The following is a 21,891-nucleotide window of genomic DNA, read 5'->3' as shown; positions in this document are numbered from 1 at the left end:
ATATATGGTCAACCCAGTTACCACTGCCCTATGAGCTGGATTTTTGTACTTTGCAGACTTGCTGATATCTCTGAGACCCTCGCCATTGGGGTCATAACAGACAACTGAATGTTGCGCTGGGACGAGGACGTGGACGTGCTTGCTGATAGTGCTAGTTGAGTGTATGCAGCGACAGGTGCAGGGCAGGAGGCATCTTTGCATGCACCATGGACAGGGGATTGGCTTGCACGCAAAACAGTGGAAGAAGCAGTGGTGTCACCCGCAGACACTAGTGATGAGTGAGTGTACTCGTTGCTCGGGTTTTCCCGAGCACGCTCAGGTGACCTCCGAGTATTTGTTATTGCTCGGAGATATAGTTTTCATCGCCTCAGTTGCATGATTTACGGTTTCCAGATATGCTGAATACATGTGAGGAATGCCTGTTTGTTAGGGAATTCCCACATGTATTCAGCGTATCTGGAAGCCGTAAATCATGCAACTGAGGCAATGAAAACTATATCTCCGAGCAATAACAAATACTCGGAGGTCACCCGAGCAATGAGTACACTCGCTCATCACTAGCAGACACTGTTCCTGGACCCTGCGGTTAGGCCCACAAAGTCGAGTGCTTTGCTGCCATGTGCCTGATCATGCTGGTGGTGGTCAGGCTAGTAGTTTTGCTACCCCTGCTGATGCTGGCCTGGCAGGTGGTGCAAATGGCCTTTTTGGGGTTATCAGCAGAGTCTTTAAAAAGCAGCCGAACTCAGGAAGACCTAACAGTTATACTGGCAACTTCCGTTGTGTTGGTGTTATGGGGAATGTTGCACGCTTTCTGTCTGCGGCCACCACACTGCTTCTTCCTGTCTGTTGGGGTGCTACGCCTCCCTTCCCCTGTGTTCTTCTGTCCTCACTCGGCATGTCCTCCTGCCAGGTTGGGTTAGTTATATCATCCACCACCTCGTCTTCCACTTCCGCATCCTGGTCCTCCTCCTGACTTTCTGGCAATTGTGTCTCATCATTGTCCACCTCTTGTGATACTTTCCCACCATCACCTTTGCGTGGCCGTGGCTGCTCAAATATTTAGGCATCGCTACATGCGATCTCCTCTTGCCTCGCTTGAAATGGACCAGGCAAGAGGCCCGAATCTGTAAATGGAAAAGTGAACAGCTCTTCAGAGTGTCAAAGTGTGGGAACAGTTGTCTCCAGGCACTCAGCATGGTGGGATGAAAGAGGATCAGGGTGAGGAATATGCGGTCCAGACTCATGGCTACTGAGACTTGACCGTGTGGAAGACAAGATGGTGGTGGTGGTGTCAAAGTGACTAGAAGCATTATCCTCTATCCAACCAACAACCTTTTGACACTGCTCTGGGTTCAATAGTGGTGTGCTGCGGTCCCCTAGTAATTGGGACAGGAAGGTCGGGTGAGAAGATGTGGGTCTCTGTTGTTGCACAATTTCAGCTTGCACACGGCCTCGGCCTTTGCATGCATCATCACCATCATGTCCAGATACCCATCCCTTGCCACGCGCCTTGCCCATTTTAAATGGAGGACAATATTTTCCACGTTCTCTACAAATGGCTGAATTTGAAGCGAACTTATATGTGATCCGTGTGACAGGCTTACCACAGTCTTAAATAGCTGGCCTGTAGGTAACTATTTTTAACAGCAAACTGGTGTCAATAACCTCGCTAACACACTGCAACAAAATTTAAATGGAGGCCAGAAATGGCAGAATTTTTGAGCGCAGTATATGAACTGTGTGACGGACAAACCACAGTTTTAAATAGCTGGCCTGTAGGTAACTATTTTTAACAGCAAATTGGTGTCAATAACTTTGTTAGCACACTGCAACGAAATTTAAATGGAGGCCAGAAATGGCAGAATTTTGAGCTCACTATGTGATCTGTGTGACAGACAAACCACAGTTTTAAATAGGTGGATTTTTAGCGTTGTAATATGAAAAGGATCTGGCTGTATTCAGCAGTGCCAACAAGCAAATGGAGCAAAAAAACGGTGTTCTCTGGATTGTTTTTTAAGCAAATAATCAGGATTAAGATCCCCCCAAAAATATTCCTGGCCCCTGATATCTGGGGCTATATCTCAAAATATCTGTAAAAGCAGCAGCAGACAGAACTGGAATGGGCCCTCTTACTATATGCACTGCAGTCTGCCACATACACTGCCTGCCTGTCTAGCACCGATATCTATGCAGCTGGATTAGTTCTCAGAAAGACTGTTAGTTGAGATGGATATGTGTATAATATATTGTGGTATACCTACTCTAACTAAGAAACAAGCAAATCTCTCCCTAGCTGAGCAGCACCTCTGCCTACACTGCCTAATTCTGGAGTAGACTGTGACAAGCATGGCGGTGCCAGGTCTGATATAGACCTGATGATGCTATGCGGCCAGCCAATCACTGTAATGCCACAACCAACATGGCTGCGGCATTACAGTGTGTGGCAGACAAACCCTGCATGTTGATTGGCTCTCTAAACAGAGATCCACCAAAAACAAATACGTCAGGATCCTCAATTACCAGCAAAACCAAACAAGAAAAAACAAGGATCTCTTAAAATATAACTTTTAATATATAAAGTTTAAAAGTGTTTTTCCAAAATTGAAGACAAGTAGCAAAACTTTAAATATACCATAGGGAAAAGTTAATAAAGACAAATAGTATGTCCTATTGGGCTCTAAAGAGAGCAAAACATGCAGGAAGGGTACCCGAGCTCCCACCGAGCAACCCCGGAAATACTCGGCGAGCTCCGAGCAGTGAGATGCTCGGGCGAGTACCAAGTAGTGGCGAGCATGCTCGCTCATCACTACTCATATGATAGTCCACATCTTACAATGTCAGCCTATTGTATGTAAATTTACAAGCACAGTTGTATTTTGACGTTTATATTAAAAGGGTTGCCAGGAACTTTTACATCGATCACCTATCTTTAGGATAGGTCATTAATATCTGATCGATGGGGGTGCGACAGCCGCTGATCAGCTGTTCCCAATCACGGATGTTATCATTTGTGGTGCTGCTCAAAACAGCTCTGTCAACTGTATAGTACTGCACATCCACCCCTTATTCAAATAAATAGGGGGCACATGTGCTCGTTCACAGCAATAGCCACTATGTAGTGGAAAGAGCTGTGTAGTTCGGCTCCACAACTGATCACATTCAGCCGCTGCCTGATCAGTGAACAGCTGATTGGCGGGTGTGCCGGGTGTTGCACCCCTACAGATGAGATATTGATTATGTATCCTAAGGTTAGGCCATCAATATAAATGTCCTGGACCACCCCTTTAACCCCATATCTATTCGGGTCCTGAAGCTTTTATCATCATAAACAAGTGCGATTGATTTACTCAAAGTTTTCTGCTATAAAAAGAGAAATTTGTTGGTCATGCTCGTTTCATACCCATATACTTTACCACAGTTTTGTCTTTTGTATGATGTTCACCGTGCACATTTAGGCTGAATGGCGCAGTAATTAAAGGATTCGAGAAGGATGTCGGTACCAAAATATCATTTTATGGTTTTACAGTCAACACCATGAAGAATTCTCTGATTGCCTATTACGAATACGGCTTCACTGAAATACCCAAAGGGCAGGTAAAAGAGATACTTAGCTACCGAGTATGTAATCACCAATGGCTCTGCTAAAAAAACTGAATGTAGTTGAATATTTAGGACCATAAAAGGAATGGACCACTTGCTCAGTTTTGGAACAGCTATTCAAACTATTACCTAGTTACTCACATTGCTAAATATTTTTCAATAGTTGTAAGGCCGCACCCTAAAATAGCATAGTCTCTCAGGACTCAGAAGCGCACGTCCTTACCAGGGGGTCCAACCCAGTCCACAAATCCGAATACAAATGAAGAAAGGACAGCGCCACTCCAGGATGTGAAGAAAGCAATTTACATTTTAATCTGCCTCCTGCGGCAACGTTTCGGTCCGAGGACCTTTGTCAAGCACAGGACTGTGCTTGACAAAGGTCCTCGGACCGAAACGTTGCCGCAGGAGGCAGATTAAAATGTAAATTGCTTTCTTCACATCCTGGAGTGGCGCTGTCCTTTCTTCATTTGTATTTAGTTACTCACATTGTCCTGATTTCTGCAAATTTAGAGTCAATTTTGCAAAATCAAATTTTGCCCCTATGAGTGTGGGAACGTAAGGAGGAATTAAAGCAGTCAAGATTATATAGCAATATATGGTGGTATTATTTGGATACTGATTTGCATTTACTGTGAGCTAAATGGCAGTATAATACGGGCTCCTAAATGAAGTATTATAGGGTGTAGGGTTTCAATCGCTCGGGTAGTCGGTAGTGCTCACACAGGCCGACAATATCTTGCTCAAAGATGAAGGTTTATTAAAGTCCATAAGCAGTCAGCATAAGGGAAAACAAATAGCCTTTCTCCAGCACAAAGGTTTAACAAAAATAAAACAGTTTTACAGACGATATAGGCTCACCCATTTAAAGTACAGTCCTCTCTTAGCCAATCTCTAGCAAAGTCTGACCAATATACAATAGATCTTTCCACCTTCACTCCCAGACCACCACTAAAGGTACCTTCACACTAAATGACTTTGCAACGAGAACGACAACGATCTGTGACGTTGCAGCGTCCTGGATAGCGATATCGTTGTGTTTGACACGCAGCAGCGATCTGGATCCCGCTGTGATATCGCTGGTCATTGCTGAAAGTCCAGAACTTTATTTGGTCGTCAGATCGGCGTGTATCATCGTGTTTGACAGCAAAAGCAACGATGCCAGCAATGTTTTACAATGGTAACCAGGGTAAATATCGGGTTACTAAGCGCAGGGCCGCACTTAGTAACCCGATATTTACCCTGGTTACCATTGTAAAAGTAAAAAAAAAACCACTACTCACCCTCTGATGTCTGTCACGTCCCCCGGCGTCCGCACTGCTGCTCAGAGCTTCCTGCACTGAATGTGTCAGTGCCGGCCGTAAAGCAAAGCACAGCGGTGACGTCACCGCTGTGCTTTAGGGCCGGCGCTTACTCAGTGCAGGGAAGCTGAAGGCCAGGGACGCGACAGACACAGCAATGTAAGTATGTAGTGTTTGTTTTTTTTTACATTTACACTGGTAACCAGGGTAAACATCGGGTTACTAAGCGCGGCCCTGCGCTTAGTAACCCGATGTTTACCCTGGTTACCCGGGGACTTCGGCATCGTTGGTCGCTGGAGAGCTGTCTGTGTGACAGCTCTCCAGCGACCACACAACGACGCTGCAGCGATCGGCATCATTGTCGATATCGCTGCAGCGTCGCTTAATGTGACGGTACCTTAAGATAACTCAGCTGCCTTTTAAATGGGTTGTACAGGCTTGATTGGAGATAGATATTGGAGCAGCCAATCCAACCCAGCTCTTGTAGCTGCTCCTAAAATCAGGACCCAGAAGTCCAGCCTCTTTAAAAAATATTGCAACAACCTAATGTTGCTGGAACCTGGTCTACAGGCTTCTCATCACCGAGGCTGACCACCTAGGTGACACATATCTCTAAGATCTGTCTAGCTGCATCCTGACATTGTATAATATTTCACGATTATATGGTATGATAATGTGGGCAGTTTATGGCGGTGTTATCATTTTACAGTGTTATTATCTCTGCAAAAATTACAAGAATTGGCTAATTTGCAAGTTAGGAAAGATCCTATTTTGTTTGTGGTCCAGCGCCCCAGTTTGTATACAGTTGGCCCTGTCAATATACCACTATTGCCATGACTGGTACTTACATTTTTTCTATGTTTTTTATAGGGACTTCGATACATATTTATACCATCAGATCTAAGGGACTATATTATGCTACGTTCCAGTATTTTAGGAGTTCCTGTCCCAAGTGGTACTGACAAAGGAGATAAGTATGTTGGAATTTCTCTATGTAATTGAGATAGTGAGATGTGTGAATCATCACAGAAATCTAGAAAATCATCTTTATTTCCCACTTAGGCCTTCTTCATATTATGGTCCTGAAGCGACTCCAGAGAAATTCAAATTTCTACATCCAAACTTTCTGGTCTACCTTCGAGACAGGTGAAATGCCCTTTGTATATTGGTTGAAGTTTTGAAGATGGTGACAAGTGCAGATTTAAATGTGGTTGTCACTCATCAAAAGGTTAAAATTATATATTATATTAATATTTAATCCTTGATTTGATGTCAATTTTGTTGTTTTTGCAGCTCTCTTGTCCATACTCACAATGCATGTTAAGGAGTGAAACAGAAACTATACGTGAATGCAATCCTGTAACTTTACCTAATCAGCTACAATGTAATTCTTATCTTACAGATTCTTAAAGTCAGAAATACTAAAAACAGAATTTGCAAACCTATATATGCCCAGTACTGGTGGGCTCATGCTATTAGCTGCATTGCATTCCTGTGATCAGGTGAGGGTTTCTTTATGATATTTCTCTAATCTGTGGCACCGCTAGGTCAGCCAGAAGTCAGTGCCCTTTGCAAGACAGGAAAGAACGACATCAGTGAAGGGCAGGGTAGGTTGATAATTTGGCCACAAAAATTCTAAACCCATATATGCATAGCATTATACAGGGGCTTGTAGGTATTACTATTTGGTGATGTTCACGAGCGTAACTATTATGGGTGCAGGGGTTGCAATTGCACCTGGCTTGAGAAGACCAATACTGTTAAACTCCCATGATAGTTGGAGGCCCTGTTGGAGATTTTGCTTTGGAGCCCAAGAGGTTGAATTTATGCCACAGGGGATGATGAAACATTCTAAGTAGCTGATTCATCAAGCAGTTTACACCAGTTTTCAGCTTAAAAGAGGTTGTAGTTTTGCAAAATTTTTGCACAACTTTCTTATATTAGCTTGGCCAACTTTCTTTCACAAGGGCCCTTTTCGTAGTCACCTAGCAGCTCCGAAATAGCAACCATGTGACAGTCTTGGTGCTAGCTACTTTGTTTTCTAGATTCCTGCGGTTGCCCCAGCCTTTGTCCCAGCCTTTGTCTCTTAACCCATGTGCAGGGATCTGGACTTACACAGGGACCCCCTAGTCTTAGTCACAAACTCATCTTCTGTTCAGTGGTGCAAGCATGCCAGTAGAATAATCAGACAGCCGGGTCAAAACCAGGAAGTGTAGGAGGCTCAAAATCGTAAGGCAAGAGAAACATCACTAAACTTGTCAGGTCATAGAATGAAAATAATCAGAACAGGAGCACAGCTTCCTATTCTCTCCAGGGGGGTACCTAAAATGGTTGCCACGCAAAATGGCTGGTCTCCTATATAGTAACCCCCTGACCCCACCGCTAGCCCCTCCTATCCCCCATGACCTAAACCTGGCTCCACCTATACCGAACTGTTAACCTCTGATTACCCACCTACAAATGCAGCTCTATACACTCCCATGTTACCCTGTCATCTCTGCTTCCCTTGAAGGCCGGGGGCCCAGTACGGCCTCTCTAGACTAAAATGAACTCCATAGCCCCCTTTTAAAAACAGTACCAAAAGCCAAAGGGAAAAAAAAGGACTGGCGCAGTCACAGATCTCAAGCAATAAAGGCGCTTCCCTGTGGCCAAAGTGGAAACACAGGAACCACTAATCGGTGCAGATGTTACACTTTCTGACAAGGAGGAGGTATTGCTGAGAGTGCCTGACAAATTTATGATAATTTAATCAACAAAAGTGTAAATTATGACAGAAATGCATGCCAGTCCTAAGGGGCCACGCCTCTTAGTAAATTTGGCACCCTAACTCACACTTCATCAAGACTGGTGTAAAAAACAGCAGTTTTGATGAATCAACACCTACTGTATATATTTGCTCTAGATAAAAAAAAAGTTGAGCTTTATGATTAACGTATGTCTTCTTCATAGGTCGATGCTTATGGATTTATCACATATAATTTCAAACAGTTTTCTGATCATTACTTTGAAAGAACGAAGAAAGAACTTGAATTTTATGCCAATCATGACATGTTAATGGAAATGCACTTGTGGAGCAAATTGCAGCGGAAAGGGATCATGACTTTATACCATCGATGAAGAAGGATTTCTGCCATTTAGACTTATGAAAGGATGGGGACTGTGCTCCTCCATAGCTCCAAAAAGCTATGAAAAAATAGGACTTATTATGAAGTGGGATATTTTAACTCCATCATTGCCCACCGCCTTTTTAATGTTACAGAAAAATTCAAGGTTCTTACACAAAGAACTTCAATAAATTTCAATTTTTTTTATTAATCTTTAATCACCTTAAGATAACTATAAGATAGTTATCTGTAATTTTAAAACTCTCTGTGTTTCAATGAAGCCTATCACTACTCAGATTAAAAGGATACGGTGTTTATGTTGCCAAACAGGCATTTCTTCTTTTTTTCTTCTATTGTATAGAAGGGTTGTGTTGTTTTTTTTAATAATCTCATGGTCAATAATTTACTAGACGTAGTCTCTACAAAGAGGAATAATTCCAGGAATTTGAAACTGGATTAATCAATGACATAAAAAGAACAGTTGGGAGCTGTGGCTCAGATTTTTGCTATAATGATATCACACATGGTCAGTACTGTATATTGCAATTTTATGTAGGAACGTGCCTTATTTTTACTTAACTACTGTTGTGAGCCAATGTGAAATTGAATACCTCTTTGATGCCTTCACAATGAAGAGGTTTTTTAGGAAACTAAAAGGGAGTGAGTATAAATGAAAAGGAATCTGTCCGCAGGGTATCACCTCCCAGACTATTTATATGTGCATACCTTTACATGGCCAGTCCGACCCTTTGTTACTGAAATACTGGATAGATATGCAAATGAGGCTGAAATGATCTCAGCATGTGGAGCTTTTTCCAAGCATCTGTCACTCCATCTCTATTTTCTTCCCAGTGCTGACTCCTCTTACTTAACTGATAGTTCCATTGAACTCCCAGTTCACATGGTCTTGAGGCTGGGGAGAGCAGAATCTTGAGAAGAACTACCACATGCTGAAAGCACTTTAGCTTCATTTGCATATCGATTCAAATGCTGATTTCACAGTGATGGAGCAATGGACTAGCCATGTAAAGGTATTGCTGGACTTGTGTTTGAAAGAGCAACATGTGCATATAATAGTGTATGGGGTGAAATCCTGCTGATAGATTCTCTTTAAATCATGATTGCGTCTTATTCAGTGTTTTTTTTAAATATTTTTTTAATAAAAGTGTAAATAAATTAGAAAGCGTGTCTTAGTCTATTTCTTCTTTTACTTCTGTTTTGCAGCAAAACTTTTGTGTACAGTTAAAAAAGTAAATAAAATGTGTATTAATATTAATAAAATGAGAACTAATGGGATTGAATGTAATACAATAATAAAAGATGCATTACTTACCTGCTAAATCCCTTTGCTTTGCATCGGTCTGCTTGCTTGGCCGCAGAGATCACATTCTTACTATACATCATTGACCCTTGCCAAACACCACTCAGACCAGTCTCTGCCTATAGCGGCCATGTATGGTAGCTGGTACTTCATAACAGTGACTAATAAGGAGAAACAGAGCGGTGGAACTAGAGCAATGAGGGTTTTGGCTAGTAAGTAATGATTCTTTATTTATTATGTTCACCCCCTCTACCATCGGCTTTTTAAAAATAATAGAAATTCCACATTTTCCATAATGATGTCATAGCTTATTTATTCCACTTGCTTTACATAGGGGAACAAAACAAATTAACTATATATATATATATATATATATATATATATACACTCACCGGCCACTTTATTAGGTACACCTGTCCAACTTCTTGTTAACACTTAATTTCTAATCAGCCAATCACATGGCGGCAACTCAGTGCATTTAGGCATGTAGACATGGTCAAGACAATCTCCTGCAGTTCAAACCGAGCATCAGTATGGGGAAGAAAGGTGATTTGAGTGCCTTTGAATGTGGCATGGTTGTTGGTGCCAGAAGGGCTGGTCTGAGTATTTCAGAAACTGCTGATCTACTGGGATTTTCACGCACAACCATCTCTAGGGTTTACAGAGAATGGTCCGAAAAAGAAAAAAAATCCAGTGAGCGGCAGTTCTGTGGGCGGAAATGCCTTGTTGATGCCAGAGGTCAGAGGAGAATGGGCAGACTGGTTCGAGCTGATAGAAAGGCAACAGTGACTCAAATCGCCACCCGTTACAACCAAGGTAGGCCTAAGAGCATCTCTGAACGCACAGTGCGTCGAACTTTGAGGCAGATGGGCTACAGCAGCAGAAGACCACACCGGGTACCACTCCTTTCAGCTAAGAACAGGAAACTGAGGCTACAATTTGTACAAGCTCATCGAAATTGGACAGTAGAAGATTGGAAAAATGTTGCTTGGTCTGATGAGTCTCGATTTCTGCTGCGACATTCGGATGGTAGGGTCAGAATTTGGCGTAAACAACATGAAAGCATGGATCCATCCTGCCTTGTATGGAGCATCTTTGGGATGTACAGCCGACAAATCTGCGGCAACTGTGTGATGCCATCATGTCAATATGGACCAAAATCTCTGAGGAATGCTTCCAGCACCTTGTTGAATCTATGCCACGAAGAATTGAGGCAGTTCTGAAGGCAAAAGGGGGTCCAACCCGTTACTAGCATGGTGTACCTAATAAAGTGGCCGGTGAGTGTATATACTGTATATATATATATATATATATATATATATATATATATATATATATATATATATATATATATATATATATACACAGTTGTGCTCAAAAGTTTACATACACCGGCAGAATTTTTGCTTTCTTGGTCTTTTTTCAGAGAATGTGAATGATAACACCAAAACTTTTTCTCCACTCATGGTTAGTGGTTGGGTGAAGCCATTTATTGTCAAACTACTGTGTTTTCTCTTTTTAAATCATAATGACAACCCAAAACATCCAAATGACCCTGATCAAAAGTTCACATTCCCTGGTAATTTTGGCCTGATAACATGCACAGAAGTTGACACAAATGGGTTTGACTGACTACTAAAGGTGACATCCTCACCTGTGTCCTGTTTGCTTGTAATCAGTGTGTGCATAAAAGCGGAGTGAATTTCTGGGATCCAGACAGACTCTTGCAGCTTTCATCCAGTCACTGATGTTTCTGGATAGTGAGTGATGGGGAAAGCAAAAGAATCAACAATGGATCTACAGGAAAAGGTGGTTGAACGGTATAAAACAGAAAAGGGATACAAAAAGATATCCAAGGAATTGATAATGCCAGTCAGCAACGTTCAAACTGTGATTAACAAATGGAAAATAACCTCTGTCAATGCCAGCAACGGATATATAACAAAATATTGAGATGAACTTTTGTTAATGACCAAATACTTATTTTTCACCATAATTTGAAAAATAAATCTTGCCAAATCAGACGAGGTGATTTTCTGGATTTGTTTTCTCATTTTGACTCTCATAGTTGTGGTCTACCTATGATGTCAATTACAGGCCTCTCTCATCTTTTTAAGTGGGAGAACTTGCGCAATTGGTGGCTGACTAAATACCTTTTTTCCCAACTATTTCTGTGCAGAATGTAAGAATGCCTGAAAATACGAATAGGTGAACCAGTACAACCTTTTTCTAAATAAAATAAACCAAAGTGAAGTTTTGATTTTCTTTTTTCATTTGTTTTTGACCAACCATGTTCACATGCAGTTAAATATTGCAACTGGTATTGAAATAATATGCTTAGGCAGTGTATCTCAACTTAGTATTGCATAGTGATGTAATTAATGCTTGAGCAGGAGATGAAATGATCACCTGTGCAATACTAAGGATATCCTGAAAACTTGACCTGTTGGTGGGTCTTGAGGACTGGAGTGGAGAAACACTGGTTTAGAGAAACTAAATGTCAAAATGAACAGACTTTAATAGGTAATTACAAGTGTATTGCCCATACAAACAAAACAACAGAGTTAAATGTTAATCTGGGTTCATTTATAACCTTCTTGATGAGCATTTGATGCGCTCTTAGGGAAAGCCTCTCCTGGGAAAACTTTTCCATGTTTTTTCCAGTGGTTCTCCCTGTGGTTCATTGAAGTCTCGGAGCCTTAGAAATGGCTTTGCAACATTTTCAAGCTGGTAGATTTCAGTTACTTTGTTTCACATCCGTATTTGAACTGCCTTAAAATCATGCATCATATGTTGCATTTTGAGACTTTCTAGCTGCTTCACATTGTCATACAGGTTCTAGTTAAGTGAGGCATAGATTCAATAGTTCTGGCAGTAATCATGGCTTGATGTGACTAGAAAAATTACAACCAATCGCAAACTGAATTTGGGTAACTGGCTGACCTGTACACTATAATAGTAAAATAGGCGCATCTTACTTTACTAGGATTTTTGTTAAGATTGACCTATAAAATAACGACCGCCCCTTAGTATTAACTTGGGTTCTCTTTGGCTAACATTAAAATAAGTTTGATTATCTGAAACATTTAAGTGTGATATACATGCAAAAATAGAATAAATTATTAAGGAGCAGATACATTTTAAGATCAAAGTCTCTCCTTTACAAATATATATTTAGTAGTGATGAGCGAACAAGCCAGTCGCTGTAATGCCGTAGCCATCTTGATAGCAGCATCACTGTGATTGGCTAGCCACATTACCTCATCAGAGGTTGTCAAAGGACTGGCGCCACTACGCTCGGCACACTGATGCTATTGCATACCTCAAGGACAGTTCTTATTGCAGGGAGAAAGAAGATGTCCAGGCCTGTTTACACAGTTTTCAGTCCTCTAGTTGTGATACTTTGCTGAACCATCATGCTAAAAGTACGTCTTAGGTCTAATCTTGTGCTTTGCTGTTTCTATGCGATACATTCTGCATTTAGGTTGAATTCAGCCTCTGCACAGGACTTAGGGCTTTGCAGTCCATTGCTATATACAGTGCCTTGCAAAAGTATTTGGCTCCCTGGAACTTTTCAACCTTTTCCCACATATCATGCTTCAAACATAAAGATACCAAATGTAAATTTTTGGTGAAGAATCAACAACAAGTGGAACACAATTATGAAGTTGAAAGAAATTTATTGGTTATTTTAAATTTTTGTGGAAATTCAAAAACTGAAAAGTGGGGTGTGCAATATTATTCGGCCCCTTTAACTTAATACTTTGTTGCGCCACCTTTTGCTGCGCTTACAGCTGCAAGTCGCTTGGGGTATGTCTCTATCAGTTGTGTACATTGAGAGACTGAAATTCGTACCCATTCTTCCTTGGCAAACAGCTCGAGCTCAGTGAGGTTTGATGGAGATTGTTTGTGAACAGCAGTTTTCAGCTCTTTCCACAGATTCTTGATTGGATTGAGGTCTGGACTTTGACTTGGCCATTCTAACACCTGGATACATTTATTTGTGAACCATTCCATTGTACATTTTGCTTTATGTTTGGGTCATTGTCTTGTTGGAAGATAAATCTCCGTCCCAGTCTCAGGTCTTTTGCAGACTCCAACAGGTTTTCTTCAAGAATGGACCTGTATTTGGCTCCATCCATCTTCCCATCAATTTTAACCATCTTCCCTGTTCCTGCTGAAGAAAAGCAGGCCCAAACCATGATGCTGCCACCACCATGTTTGACAGTGGGGATGGTGTGTTCAGGGTGATGAGCTGTGTTGCCTTTACACTAAACATATCGTTTGGCATTGTTGCCAAAAAGTTCGATTTTGGTTTCATCTGACCAGAGCACCTTCTTTCACATGTTTAGTGTGTCTTCCAAGTGGCTTGTTGCAAACTTTAAACACACTTTTTATGGATATCTTTGAGAAATGGCTTTCTTCTTGCCACTCTTCCATAAAGGCCAGATTTGTGCAGTTTACGACTGATTGTTGTCCTATGGACAGACTGTCCCACCTCAGCTGTAGATCTCTGCAGTTCATCCAGAGTGATCATGGGCCTTTTGGCTGCATCTCTGATCAGTCTTCTCCTTGTTTGAGATGAAAGTTTAGAGGCACGGCCGGGTCTTTGTAGATTTGCAGTGGTATGATACTCCTTCCATTTCAATATGATCACTTGCACAGTGCTCCTTGGGATGTTTAAAGTTTTGGAAATCATTTTGTATCCAAATCCGGCTTTAAACTTCTCCACAACAGTATCACAGACCTGCCTGTTGTGTTCCTTGGTCTTCATGATGCTTTTTGTGCTTCAAACAGAACTCTGAGACTATCACAGAGCAAGTGCATTTATATGGAGACTTGATTACAAACAGGTGGATTATATTTATCATCTTTAGGTATTTAAGACAACATTGGATCATTCAGAGATCCACAATGAGCTTCTGGAGTGAGCGTCTGGAGTGCTGCAATGAAAGTAAAGGGGCTGAATAATATTGCACGCAACACTATTCAGTTTTTGAATTTCCACAAAAATGTAAAATAACCAATAAATTTCGTTCAACTACACAATTGTGTTCCACTTGTTGTCGATTCTTCACCAAAAATTTACACTTGGTATCGTTATGTTTGAAGCATAATATGTGAGAAAAGGTTGAAAAGTTCCAGGGAGCCGAATACTTTCGCAATGCACTGAATATATATATATATATATATATATATATATATATATATATATATATATATATATATATATATATATATATATATATATATATATAATGTAGCTATGTAGCTGCTGCCAGTGGCCACATGTTTTTTGCTTTGGTGAAAAATTGACTGTATAGTCATCCATACAGTTTAACATGCTTTGTGTGTGCACTGGTTTGAAATAATAATAAAAACGCTTGGCTTACTACTAGCGATCCCTTTTTCTTGTTCCAAAAATTGACAATTGTCATCCTTACAGTTTAACGTGCTGTCATGACTCTGTAGTTGGGTGTCCTGGGACGAGGGGCTCCTTCCCTGTCTCTAAAGCCAGAGGGAACCCTAGTTTGCCCTTCTCCCTGGATTACTTCTGATGGTGAAGACGTCGGGGCCACGTACCTTGCCTTAACTCCTGAACAGGCCCTTTGTACCCTTTTACGAACAGGGATAACGGAAAATACCAAACATACAAATATAAACACACATATAACAGAGGTATGCATTGGGGATTGGAGGATGGGGTTAAACCAAAGTAGGAGAAGGAAGGGAATTATCACACACAAAAGCAAGGAACAGTCACAGATAAATCCACCAACCGCCTACTGAAATAACCACCAACAACAACCTCCTAGTCATGCAGCAAAAGCTAACTCTGATGATGTGTGTTAGTCAGGACTCAGATTATATAGGACATGGGAGTAGCTAACAGTGCTCAGCTGAGAGCCTTAGCTCCAAGAGTTCTCAGCAGAGCAGATTTACTACTGCATTAGCCAAAGAAATTTACACCACTTAATATGAAGGTGAAGTGCAGGAGTAAGAGGAATCAGAAGCTGCGGTCTTCTGGCTCCTCTCTGTCATGGTAAACCACCTGTGACACATGCTTTTTGTGAAATAATGGTGGGTTGAAAGTCTCAAAAACAGCTTGGTCTGGTAAAAGTGATCAAATGTTTTTGTTCCAAAAATTGACTATTGTCATCCATATAGTTTATAATAGCTTAATTCACAGGATTAGTTCAAAAAGAGCTCACCAAAAAATCAAATACCATTAAAAATTATCTTTTATTGAACTTATTTATAATAACCAACAAACAAATGTGACACCTAACCAGGCAACCAGTGGTTAGCTGACCTATACTGACACACTTAGAGGACTTAGAAATCCTCCAAAAAACACCAGAAAAAAGGCAGACATGCTTACCTGCCCAGGCCTCCAAACAAATGGACTATCAGGGTGCAGTGGACCCGATTAAAGATGGCAGCAACACAGGTGCAGCAATACCGATGAAACAACCACTTTCAATCTAGTGTGTGGCTGTTTGGTATATTAATGCACAAAAAATGATAAAAATCTGTATGCGGCGTTGTTCATATCAGGTGATGCAGAACATGTGGCTTACAGCCTTTTAGTGACGCCCATATTCTTAGATCAGGCGGGCTGCCCAGTGCTAACCAAAAGCATCCTGTGTGTTCAGGATGGCCACAATTTACAGAGCCATCTAGGCCCGACTGCACCCTGAAGGATAAAAAAAGTGCAAAAAACACATATCAATATACCGTATTTTTCAGACTACAAGACGCACTTTTTCCCCCCAAAAAAAGGGGGGAAAATGGGGGGTGCATCTAATAGTCGCAATGCAGGCTTACCGTGGCGGCAGAGGTGCGGTGGCAGAGGTGCGGCGGCAGAGGTTTGGCGACAGAGGTGCGGAGATGAGGAGGAGCAGTGAGCGGGGTCCCTTTCCCCGGTGAGGTGATGCAGCAGCCCGGTAATGCAGCAGAGCCGGGTGAATCCTGTTGTTATCGGTGGTGGCGGCCATCTTCCTGAGGCCGCGCGTGCGCAGATGGAGCGCTCTGCTGCCCGGGGCTTCAGGAAAATGGCCACGGGATGCCGCGCATGCGCAGATGGGGATCGCGGCGGCCATTTTCCTGAAGCCGAGATGCCGCCACCACCGATAACAACAGGATTCACCCGGCTCTGCTGCATTACCGGGCTGCTGCATCACCTCACCGGGGAAAGGGACCCCTCTCACGCCATACCTCTCACTGCGCCTCCTCATCCCAGCACCTCTGCCGGTAACCACTGCTGCCACCCTCCCATGGACACCAGGCCGTGGCGTCGCCCACCTAAGCAGGAAGGGACCCTGCTCAGGTGCACGCCGTACCGCATCACCCCACCTCTGCCGACACCATGCCTCCTGTGACCCTGCTCTGCCACCGCCAGCTCTCAGGTAAGATACTGTAAATTCGGACAATAAGACGGACCCTCATCTTATAAAAAATCTTTTTTTCTGCAATTTTCACCCCAAATTTGGGGTGCGCCTTATGGTCCGGTGCGTCTTATAGTCCGAAAAATACGGGTATGTGAGGTATTAGATGCTCTGCATCACCTGATGTGAACAATGCCGCATACAGATTTTTATCATATTTGTGCACTAATATACCAAACAGCCATACACTAGATTGAAAGTGGTTGTTTCATCGGTATTGCTGCACCTGTGTTACTGCCACTTTAATTGGGTCCACTGCACCCTGATAGCGCATTTGTTTGGAGGCCTGGGCAGGTAAGCATCTCTGCCTTTTTTTCAGTTTTTTTTTTTTTTTTTAAAACTAGCTGACCTAAAGCCAACTAATGCAATGATGGTACATTACAATAGGTGTGCCTAAACCACCCTGTTGTCCTCTAGATAGACCCAGCCTGTCAGCAGAGGGTGGAACCCTTTCTTGAACGCAAATTGGCACCCGCTCAATGCCGGCTCACCCTAAAGTATCCTAGGAATCCTTACTCACCTTGAAACAACAATTGAAGACAATATATACCAGATAAGGCAACCTAGTCCTTCAATAATAAGTCACTTGATTTGACTGTACAAAATTCAAGGGGCAGTCCAAGATATATAGGGAATAGTGATGAGAGATTATATGGCATCAGCCAATGTCTAAATGCCAACCAATTGAAAAAAAAGGTAAATTAAGACCAAAGACTCACAGCAATAATTGTAGACTTGGTATATAAGCGGTCAGTAACAAAAAATCAACCATTAATTTTGAGAAAGGGGTAGGGGTGGGTTAAAGATGTATTATCTGTAACTCATCCTCCAATGTCCGTAATAAAAGGTCCCTTCCTTACTGTGGAGGTTGGCACCCCAGACTTCAACGCAAAATGGCGTCCCCGCTCACCGAAGACTCACCCTCACTGGCCCTTAGATCTTTCCCTCCAAAAATTGCCCATCACAGGGTACAAACATTAACAGAAAGAGGGGGAGGGGTGAATTTTGAGTGGTAATTATAGGGTGTACCTCATTAAGAATACTCAGGAGAATGGCTCCCCAAAATGTCCCATAAGGAATCCAGAGCTTACAGAGCATAAAAACTCCTAAGTTAAGTCACCTAAAGGTGCAAAGTGCAACGTGATTGAGCTATGCAAACATAAAAAAGGATAGCTGCCCTGATTTCTTAGAAAAGCATACAGTCTTACCAACGAGTAATGAGGCACAATTCCAGTAAACATTATGCTGTCTTTATTCAACCTACAAAAAGCATACATAGCAGTAGCGGCCTTGGATTCTCAAAGAATGATGCCGTTTGCCAGTGTGTGTATACCTTTAGCGCTTGTTTCCAGTACATGTTATGATGTCATTTATGCAGTAAGTTTCTATAGCAACCACAACTTTTTAATCATAAAAAACTCTGATATATTTTCACAAAAAAAAGTTCCTTGTCAAAAATCCTGCAACGGCAGAATACATAGGTCAATCATCTATTGCACTATACCTAATGGAAATCATCTTTATACATTCAAAATTAATGATAGCGATAAACTTAATATTATCCATTCTAATGAACACTGAAATTCTCATGTGCCTCCTGATGAACTTGCATCATGAGAGGGAAACGTGTTCAGGCTGAATTCATATATTTTTGAACTGTCAATATTATAACTGTCAGGAAGACTAATAACTGTTTTGTGCAAAATATCTCAGGCGTTGCCTGCTGACGAGTCATCTTTCCTTTCACACCTTATTCAAGTGACGATAGAAAGGATTTCTTACTTAGAAGTATTTCCACAAGATGCTGGCAAACAAATGAAGAGTTTAAAGTGGTCACAGTTAAGCCTATTTTAGTCTCGTGTTAGCACGTCACAGACTTTTGTTTGCTGAACATTATTTGTACCAATAGTTACCTCAAGAGTCAAGAGTCAAGACATAAGAGAGTTGGAAATTTCTGATCATCATCACGTTTTACATATCATAAAGAATAAGGCCGGCCTCACACTAACAAGTTTTACGGACGTATGAGAGGTGCAGAAAATACGGATTGCATACGGTACAATGATTCTCTATGGCCCAGCTCCTATCTGCCGTATTTTACTGATCCGTATTATACGGTCTTGTATGGCCGTAGAAAATCGCAGCATGCTGCGTTTGTCACCGTATTGCGCAAAAAAAATCGCCAATGAAAGTCTATGGGGGCGAGAAAAATACGGATTACACATGGACCATGCGTGTGACTTGCGAGAAATACGCACCGGTGTTATAGAGAAAAGCCGGCAATTCAGTGCGGTGTACAGTAAAATCACACTGACAGAATAGAATGGAATAGGTAGAATAAATGTGCACACATAGAATAGGTATATATATGTATATATATATATATACACTCACCGGCCACTTTATTAGGTACACCATGCTAGTAACGGGTTGGACCCCCTTTTGCCTTCAGAACTGCCTCAATTCTTCGTGGCATAGATTCAACAAGGTGCTGGAAGCATTCCTCAGAGATTTTGGTCCATATTGACATGATGGCATCACACAGTTGCCGCAGATTTGTCGGCTGCACATCCCAAAGATGCTCCATACAAGGCAGGATGGATCCATGCTTTCATGTTGTTTACGCCAAATTCTGACCCTACCATCCGAATGTCGCAGCAGAAATCGAGACTCATCAGACCAAGCAACGTTTTTCCAATCTTCTACTGTCCAATTTCGATGAGCTTGTACAAATTGTAGCCTCAGTTTCCTGTTCTTAGCTGAAAGGAGTGGTACCCGGTGTGGTCTTCTGCTGCTGTAGCCCATCTGCCTCAAAGTTCGATGCACTGTGCGTTCAGAGATGCTCTTAGGCCTACCTTGGTTGTAACGGGTGGCGATTTGAGTCACTGATGCCTTTCTATCAGCTCGAACCAGTGTGCCCATTCTCCTCTGACCTCTGGCATCAACAAGGCATTTCCGCCCACAGAACTGCCGCTCACTGGATTTTTTTTCTTTTTCGGACCATTCTCTGTAAACCCTAGAGATGGTTGTGCGTGAAAATCCCAGTAGATCAGCAGTTTCTGAAATACTCAGACCAGCCCTTCTGGCACCAACAACCATGCCACGTTCAAAGGCACTCAAATCACCTTTCTTCCCCATACTGATGCTCGGTTTGAACTGCAGGAGATTGTCTTGACCATGTCTACATGCCTAAATGCACTGAGTTGCCGCCATGTGATTGGCTGATTAGAAATTAAGTGTTAACAAGAAGTTGGACAGGTGTACCTAATAAAGTGGCCAGTGAGTGTATGATGTCAGTGAGACACATATATATATATCTATGCTCCCTCCAATCTCCAAATAGCTGTCTTATACCGACCACCGGGCTCAGCCACTGCCTTCATCGACCAATTCTCCACCTGGCTCCTTCTTTCTCTCCGCTGACATCCCCACCATCATCATGGGTGACTTTAATATCCCTACTGACACCTGCCAGCCAGCAGCCTCCAAGCTACTGGCCCTTACTTCATCCTTTGGACTCACCCAGTGGTCCTCCACAGCCACCCACACAGACGGACATACACTAGACCTCATCTTCACCCGCCTCTGTTCCTTATCTAATCTTGCAACCTCTCCCTTCCCCCTATCTGACCACCATCTACTCACCTTCTCATCCTTGTCCTCCTCACCTGCCCCCCATGTCCAGCCATTACCACATCCATGCAGAAACCTCGCACATCTAGACATTCACAGACTCTCAGACTCTCTCCTACCCTCCTCTCCTCCATATCTTCATTCCACGACACGGACAGCGCCACCGCGTTCTATAACTACACTCTCACATCAGCCATAGACTCAGTCGCCCCTCTCATGCATGGCAAAGTGCGACGAACCAATAGGCAACCTTGGCATAACAATCTCACAAAAAAACTTAGACAAGAATCCAGGGTTGCAGAGCGACGTTGGAAGAAAACACGCCTGCCAGACGACTTCACTGCTTTCAAACAAGCTACATTTGACTTCAAATTAGCCCTCACCTCCGCTAAACAGACCTATTTCACTAACCATGTATCTTCACTATCCTACAACCCAAAACAACTGTTCAGCACATTTACCCTCTGCCTTCAAACATGCCACCATCACACCCATCCTCAAAAAAACTAACCTTGACCCAACTGCTATGCCCAGCTACCGCCCCATATCACTGCTCCCGTTTGCTTCAAAACTCCTTGAGCAGCATGTCCATGCTCAAATTTCCTCCCACCTCTCATCTAACTCTCTTTTTGACAACCTCCAATCTGGCTTCCGCCCCAACCACTCCACCGAAACTGCTCTGACAAAAATTACAAATGACTTACAGCCAAAGTTAACAGACAGTTCTCCATCCTCCTCCTTCTTTACCTGTCCTCTGCTTTTGACACAGTCAATCACTGCCTACTGCTACAGATTCTTTCTTCCCTTGGCATCAAAGACCTTGCCCTGTCCTGGATTGCCTCATTCCTTTCCGACCGCACATTTAGCGTCTCCCACTCCCACACTACGTCCTCATCCCGCCCTCTCTCTGTTGGAGTCCCTCAAGGCTCTGTCCTAGGGCCCCTACTTTTCTCCATCTATACCCTTGGCCTAGGGCAACTCATAAAGTCCCATGGCTTCCAGTACCATCTGTATGCGGAAGACACTCAGATCTGCCTCTCTGGCTCAGATGTCGCCTCTCTTCTGTCCAGAATCCCGGAGTTTCTGTCAGCCATATCCTCCTTCTTCACCTCTCGCTTCCTAAAACTCAATGTAGACAAAACCGAACTCATCATCTTTCCCCCATCTCACGTATCCCCCCTACCTGATCTATCTATTATGGTAAACGGCATCACGTTCTCTCCCGCACCTGAAATCTGCTGCCTTGGGGTAACTCTCGACTCTGCCTTGTCCTTCAAACCGCACGTTCAAACTCTTGCCACCTCTTGTCGCCTCCAACTCAAAAATATTGCCAGAATCTGTCCCTTCCTCACCCCACAATCTACTAAGACTCTTGTGCATGCCCTTATCATCTCCCGCCTCGACTACTGCAACACCCTACTCTGTGGCCTCCCCGCTAACTCTCTTGCACCACTCCAGTCTGTCCTCAACTCTGCTGCCCGGCTAAT

At 42.6% G+C, this 21,891-nt stretch overlaps 1 protein-coding gene across 1 annotated transcript in view; it reads left to right on the top strand.

The window, feature by feature from the left end:
* Window positions 1-9,182, top strand: part of ST6GALNAC2 (ST6 N-acetylgalactosaminide alpha-2,6-sialyltransferase 2) — a 161,082-nt gene extending 151,900 nt beyond the window's left edge. Inside the window, exons 6-10 of the mRNA XM_077251834.1 lie at window positions 3,456-3,594; window positions 5,769-5,872; window positions 5,961-6,044; window positions 6,301-6,400; window positions 7,848-9,182. Coding sequence (XP_077107949.1) covers window positions 3,456-3,594; window positions 5,769-5,872; window positions 5,961-6,044; window positions 6,301-6,400; window positions 7,848-8,015 — 595 coding nt within the window. The 3' untranslated portion in view covers window positions 8,016-9,182. The remainder of the gene's footprint in view (window positions 1-3,455; window positions 3,595-5,768; window positions 5,873-5,960; window positions 6,045-6,300; window positions 6,401-7,847) is intronic.
* The last annotated feature ends 12,709 nt before the right edge of the window (window positions 9,183-21,891 follow it).

This window comes from Ranitomeya variabilis, chromosome 4, assembly GCF_051348905.1.
Source record: "Ranitomeya variabilis isolate aRanVar5 chromosome 4, aRanVar5.hap1, whole genome shotgun sequence".
Lineage (NCBI taxonomy): Eukaryota > Metazoa > Chordata > Amphibia > Anura > Dendrobatidae > Ranitomeya > Ranitomeya variabilis.
Note: the sequence above shows the minus strand (reverse complement) of the source record. Positions and strands in the feature narration are given on the sequence as shown.